Below are 7123 nucleotides of genomic sequence, written 5' to 3'. Positions count from 1 at the left end.
TGTGCGTGTGCGTGTGCGTGTGTGTGTGTGTGTTCATACAGTATTTGTGCAATGGGTAACACAGACATGCATAGACTTGAACAAGCAAAATGGATTTTTGATTTATTCAATACCCATTGATTACATTTGTGTGGCTCTTTGTGTTTTTAGGAAGATGTTTTTATGTTGTCCTTTAGTCATAGTTTATTATTGATGAAACAATCAATTTTGGGCCAATTGGATGCTAAGTCTTGGAACTTTTTGCATTATTTGTGAGTCATGATTCATTATGCTTATATTATGGGAAGATGTTTTTGAATTGTGTCTTTAACCCATTGAGGTGGCATTGTCTTGTGCAGGGACGAAGAACCAAAGTGCTCAGAGAATTATAAGCAAAGACACCTTAGACGCCTTATAAGAGGAGTACAGTTGCTTTTTTGCCATTGGCCAAAGGGCCGTGATAACACAGAGCTCAGGTATTAGTCCCCTCCCCCCTTGAAGCATCAACCATTCCTCCCTTTGTGGGGACAAGCTAAAAACTAGATAGTGTGGTACTTTTTATGGTACATTTCTCTTGAAGAACCCAAACAACAATTTTACAATTGTGTTCATCACTTGCAGTTGTGCTGCTGGGTTGTCGAGAGAAACACATTGTATCGTGTTAGCTACAGTGCAAAGCTTTGAGGAAACTGGGCCCTGTACGATGTGTCATCCCTGCCAGCAAAAAAAGTCAATTTCAAAACTCACTGCACAATGTCCCCAGCACCTCAGCAGTCCTCACCATGGCTATAAAAATGTGACCTCAGTTGTGCTACAGTGAGTGGTGGTGGTGGACTGTTGCTCTACTCGCTGTCCCAGTGGCTAAGCAGACATGTGTTCTGTGGTTGTGGCTTTGTGTATGGAAATAAGAGTCCAGACAGACACACAGATATACACTCTAGCAGGGGAGGCTGACGGAGGTAGGAATCGGAGGACGGGCTCATCTGTTATGCATGGAACAGAATGAGAAATGGTACAATAACATTCCTCAATATGTTAGATGCATTACAATGAGCCCGTCATCCGATCTCTACCTCCATCCACCTTCCCTGTATGTAGTGACTGAATTTAACACACTTTTCCACTGCCGTTTTGGTAATAAAATGCCTACCGCTGATCTTCTCATGTGTTCTTGAGTGGTGTTTAGCGGAGTCCCCGCAGTGTATACAGTAAGTGTGTCCCAATGGGTTTGTTCAGCTTGTTTTTTGTAAATGTGAGGATCGAGAGTCAGTTCATCAACAGGGATGAATGGAGTGAGAATGAAAACAGGTTATAGAGGCGGAGATTCCAGTTTCTCTGCAATCCAGGGCAGGAAGTATGTCAGACATTGTAATCATGTTGAGCGTGTTTATAAGCTAATCTCTTGTAAAGATGAACCAGGAAATTGGCACACAGTGATGCAAGAATAGGCATTTGTAGAACCTAATTTCCTGATAAATGTAGGTTAATACAACGATGGGCTCTGTAAATATCTCTTACTATCGCTCTGCCTGTGCTAGCTCTCTGTGGGTTTAGACTTGAGTAACTATTGCTTTGTGACAAATGTTTTTGATTGTAAAAAGAAATGTCCCATACAAATACAATGTGATGAGGGTTAGTGGAGGCTGGTGGAGGTAGAAACACATGTTTGATACCATTCCTGCTTCCCTTCCATGAATTTCAATGAGCCTGTCCTCCGATTTCTACCGTCACCAGCCTTCCCTGTTGATGATAATACTGTAGATGTAGGAGCCATACACACACACACACACACACACACACACACACACAGAGGTCCTTGTATGTTAGCTTTATTCCTTTCTGGGGCATGTTTTCATCCTCAATACACACAGTTCAACAGAACCTTTCAGCAGAGCCACATGCAAGACTTGACTTGGCCCTAACCAGGGATGCACTTCACAAAAAGGAACACAAGAGGGCGAAGGCAAGCTCTGCACTGGCCTGGAACAGATTCCTTCTCTCCCCATTCTTCTTCACTGGGATCTCTACGTGTGTAGTCCCCCCAAAGGTTTGCTTTATGGTTCATCAGCTGCACATTCAAGCTTTATTCATTCCAAAAAACAAAAAACAATAACAACCAATAGTAACAACACCTAAACATTCACTCGGGGGGAGGGGGGGGGGGGTGGGGGGTGGGTGGGCAGTGCAAAAGACGGGTTGATCACAGGGGGGGGTAGATGGGGAGGGGTGGGGGGGGGGCACATTCACAGTTTACAGGCAACAGAGCGAGAGCAGAGATTGGGGCAGGGTGGGGGGAGGAGGTGGAGATGGAGGGCAGGTGGGACGGGGCGTTTAGAAGCATTTGCGGTGGACAATGGATGGTCCGGCTTCGTCATACTCCTGCTTGCTGATCCACATCTGCTGGAAGGTGGAGAGGGAGGCCAGGATGGAGCCACCAATCCAGACGGAGTACTTCCTCTCTGGTGGGGCGATGATCTACCAACGACATGAGATTTCATTTAATAAACCATATTAACCATTACACCATACAGTAGGCCTACAGTGAATTTGATTGATTCTGGACACTGCTTTTGTATTCATTTTATCTGACACGTATTCAATGTCAAATGATAGCCATTGCATGAGCCTGACAAATGTGATGTTTTTTTGTTTTTTTTAATCCTTGAGTAAAACTTTTCAAGCCTCTTGACAATGACTTTTCTATTCATAGAAAAGAGGCCAAAAGGAAGGGATGAGTGTTCCAAAATGGGCCTACTACTCATGGGACTAGTAGTAAAATAGTACATGACGTTTCAGTAGGCTCACCTCACTATGTTGAACAAGTTCAGATCACACAGAACTTTGCAGTAAACACACTATTGAACACATCACACACATGTCCTGTATCGACACAGTGTGGAGCGTAGGTGGTGAGAAAGCGGCAAGAGGCTACAGTATGGACCGGTGGAGGTTGGTGGAGGTCGAAAAAAACAATATCAAACAATCAGCTCATTCCGTTCCGCTGATTTAAACGAGCCTGTACTCCGATTTCCACCTCCACCGTCCTCCCCTGGTGTGGGCGTTAGTATCTCTGGTACACACCTTGATCTTCATGGTGCTGGGGGCCAGGGCTGTGATCTCCTTCTGCATCCTGTCTGCGATGCCGGGGTACATGGTGGTACCACCTGACAGGACGTTGTTGGCATACAGGTCCTTACGGATGTCAATGTCGCACTTCATGATGCTGTTGTAAGTGGTTTCATGGATACCAGCAGACTCCATACCTGGGGAGACACCAAGTGGTTAACCGTGGGTATTACTCCTAATATAAACAGTTTACAACCACAGAGAGAGAGAGAGAAGGAAAGGATGTGCAGGGGAGGGAGAAAAGAGAGGGGGGGGGGGGGGGGTGAATGATGAGAAAGAGGGAGAGGGAAAAGCAGATTTAGAGAGAGAGATTGAGAGAGGTAGAGAGAGCTTACCGATGAAGGAAGGCTGGAAGAGGGTCTCGGGGCAGCGGAACCTCTCGTTGCCGATGGTGATGACCTGTCCGTCAGGCAGCTCGTAGCTCTTCTCCAGGGAGGTGGAGGTGGCGGCCGTGCTCATCTCATTCTCAAAGTCCAGCGCCACGTAGCACAGCTTCTCCTTGATGTCACGCACAATTTCTCTCTCAGCTACGGACAGGAGGTGAAGAGGGTGAGATCAGAACAAGGACTGAAGTGTGAGAACAACATGATGATGTTCAGGCATGGTGGTGGTTAACCGTACGAACAGATTGTTCAAGAGAACATACACTGCAGTGCCAATGTCCAATGTGTTTTGCATTCAGAAGTCTTTAGAAGTCTCTCTTTTTTGCGTGGCATCCTATAGAGGGACCCATAGTTTTCATTCACCACGGCCATATGGAGCATACACACACACACACACACACACACACACACACACACCCACAAGTGTAAATAACACTTTGTCACCCCTACCACTCACCAGTGGTGACAAATGAGTAGCCTCGTTCATGACCCTGCAGGCATGCAAACACACACACACACACACTGTACATGTATGAGCCCTCCCACTCACCAGTGGTGACGAATGAGTAGCCCCTCTCAGTCAGGATCTTCATGAGGTAGTCAGTGAGATCGCGGCCAGCCAGGTCCAGACGCATGATGGCGTGGGGCAGGGCATAGCCCTCGTAGATGGGTACGTTGTGGGTGACACCATCACCAGAGTCCAGCACGATACCTGGTAGAGGTGGGGACCAGGGTTAGAGGTGTGTCTGCGCCGTCCTGTTTGGTCAGTTTAGAATGAGGCTGGCTTGGATTGGTTGTGACAGACTGACCTGTTGTGCGGCCCGATGCGTAAAGGGACAGTACCGCCTGGATAGCGACATACATGGCTGGAACGTTGAAGGTCTCAAACATAATCTAGAACATGGACATTCAGTATGTGAATACAAGTGTTTTAAAATCACTGTTTGAACAGCGTGGATGGTGTTTCAGAGTCAGACAATAAATAAGTAGTAATGAAGTATTCGATATTTGAATGTCAAGTTCATAACACTGGCTTGCTTGCTAAGCTTATGAAGTATACTGTATATTAGATCATGTCATAACATGAGTGTATGGAGGTTTAGGCTCTACATTATTTTTTTATTTTTTTATACGAAAAAGTTCTTCATTTGTCTCTGTAAGGGAACCCTTTCAATAAGGGTTCTTCAAGGGGCGTCCCCTACAGGGACAAATAAAGAACCCCTACAAGTGTACTGTAGGTCCTATACCTGAGTCATCTTCTCCCTGTTGGCTTTGGGGTTCAGGGGGGCCTCTGTCAGCAGGGTGGGGTGCTCCTCGGGGGCCACACGCAGCTCATTGTAGAAGGAATGATGCCAGATCTGCCAATCAAATCACACAATCACAGACCCCACCATCCATCAAAAACAAGCTTCATACAGCTACCTAAACAATGATCTCCATTAGTGGCCTTGGAATCAAACAACAGCAACAGTCAGGTCATGCTGATGGAGTTATTATACTGGAGCTAAGTGAATAATGATGCCATCTGCTGCCTACATCTGTTCAGGGATGACAGCGTGTGTCCTGATCTAATTGCCTAACATGATATGTTTGTCTCTTAGTCACCAGAGATGAGTCATATAGTAAGATACAGTAGCAGGGGAGGCTGATGGAGGTAGACATCGAAGGACGGGCTCATTGGAATGCATGGAACGGAATGAGGAATGGTATGAAACGTGCGTGTTTGATACCATTCCTCATTCTGTACCATGCATGACAATGAGCCCGTCCTCCGATTTCTACCTCCACCTCCCCCAGCCTCTACTGGGTGAGTCATATAGTATGGTACGCTACTGTACATGACCAGGCCACGGTGTAGGAGGAGGAGGAGGAGGAGGTCCTTAGTGAACCTATCTAAACATGCCAGGCCCGGGGGCCTCCATGTTTATCTAACAAAATAATTTGTTATCCTGTTGAAGGTCTCCGATGAGAATAGTTCCAAATGCCATTGGATCTCCCCAAGGGCCACCAAGGGAGCTGTGCTGTGTTCGCTTGGAGCTATTTTCGGTACCCATGATGGAAAAAAAACACGTTTGATGTTTGATACCAAATTCCTTATAGTGTGTCTGTCTTTATCAGAGGAAGCGTTTATCTGAGTCACTCGTGTTTTTGACTGTGTCGGGTTGGGGTTTATTTTTTTGCTCACTTTTTCCATGTCATCCCAGTTTGTGATGATGCCGTGTTCAATGGGGTATTTCAGGGTCAGGATACCTCTTTTGCTCTGGGCCTCATCGCCCACATAACTGTCCTTCTGGCCCATGCCCACCATCACACCCTGAGGAGAGGAGATGAGAAGACTGCCGGTGAGACACACTCAAACATCCAGTGTTCAGGATAGTGGATGCCACTGAGACTCAACATATCCTGTACAGAAATGAAATAGCAAAACTTCAAACAAATACATATTAAGCTGTTTTAGTTGTGCATACACCTTAGCCGGATGCAGTGTTGTGACACAGTGATACAAGTGTATGTATGTGTGTAAAATGTTTTGAAATGAAGGTCCGTGAAAGAGTATAGGGTCAAAAAAAGGCCACATTGGCATCGACCAATCAGAATGCAGTTGCATCATGCTTCTCTTGTAGAGGACGAATGGGGTCTCACCTGGTGTCTGGGACGGCCCACGATGGAGGGGAACACGGCTCTGGGGGCGTCGTCCCCGGCGAAGCCTGCCTTGCACAGACCAGAGCCATTGTCGCACACGAGGGCGGTGCTCTCTTCGTCGTCACACATTGTCAATACGCTTTGCCTTCCTTACTCCAACTGGAGACAATCACTGCCAGGGCACAGCACACAGCGGTTAGAGTTCAGTCCATTACTGAGCTGCAGATTGTTATCAACTGACTATACACTGATGAGGCTACCCTGATGGGAATTGAGAGAATTTGTCAAAATGTTCCAGTGTGTGTGTGTGTGTGTGTGTGTGTGTGTGTGTGTGTGTGTGTGTGTGTGTATGTGTGTGTGTCATTGTAGTGGTGGTGACCACACCCTTCTTAGGTGAATGAATAGTATTTACAATATACCGTGAACAAAAATGTAAATATGGTGTCATAATTCATCGCCAATTTACTAATGGATTGCTCAGGTAAATCCAGCAAAATATAAAAAATGCAACAATATATGTAGCCTACTCCCACTGAAAGAATCAAAACTTGTTTTGAAAAACCGACCTGTGCTGGGAATAGAACAAAACGATACTATCGTTCTGAAATACAAATTCTGTTTCAATATGTTAGACTAATAGAAAAGCATGTAAGCAAAAGACAAAATGTCCCCATAAGAGTCACCCTGCAACCTTCCATCCATCCTGAGTTTGTACTACAGTCCCTCATGAATGAATGCTGCACCCTGGGAAAACTTCCTAATTAGGAAATGATGGGGAGTCATGTCTGTCTTTGGACTGTGCAAACGCTCCCTCTCTCTCTTTGGCCCTGCCTGTCTACAATCGTTTACAAAAAAAAGAGAAAGGAGAGAAAAAAGGGGATGGGAGGAGGAGGAGGGCAGAATCCAGGAGAACCATATTTAGTCATAAACCTTCGGAATAAAAGTTTTCCAAAGCTTTCCAGCAGAGGGGTCCTTGAGCAGCTGTGATGTGG

At 45.9% G+C, this 7123-nt stretch overlaps 1 protein-coding gene across 4 annotated transcripts; it reads right to left on the bottom strand.

Annotated features, from left to right (window-relative positions):
• Positions 1–2310: 2310 nt before the first annotated feature.
• LOC308167292 (actin, aortic smooth muscle) lies at positions 2311–6260 on the bottom strand (the record flags this gene model as incomplete). 4 transcript variants are annotated; one of them, XM_080541686.1, is made up of 8 exons in its annotated part: positions 2311–2454; positions 3061–3242; positions 3441–3632; positions 4039–4200; positions 4298–4382; positions 4736–4846; positions 5674–5802; positions 6132–6260. In XM_080541686.1, the coding sequence occupies 8 exons, from the start codon at positions 6258–6260 to the stop codon at positions 2311–2313; spliced, it is 1134 nt and encodes a 377-aa protein (XP_080397812.1). The 4 variants fall into 4 exon arrangements, with proteins under 4 accessions (XP_080397812.1, XP_080397815.1, XP_080397814.1 ...); XM_080541689.1 differs by lacking the exon at positions 3441–3632; XM_080541688.1 differs by lacking the exon at positions 4736–4846.
• Positions 6261–7123: the final 863 nt, after the last annotated feature.

Source organism: Nansenia antarctica (assembly GCF_963989245.1).
Source record: "Nansenia antarctica genome assembly, chromosome: 11".
In the NCBI taxonomy this organism is placed as follows: domain Eukaryota; kingdom Metazoa; phylum Chordata; class Actinopteri; order Argentiniformes; family Microstomatidae; genus Nansenia; species Nansenia antarctica.
This window is presented reverse-complemented; position numbering and strand designations above follow the sequence as displayed.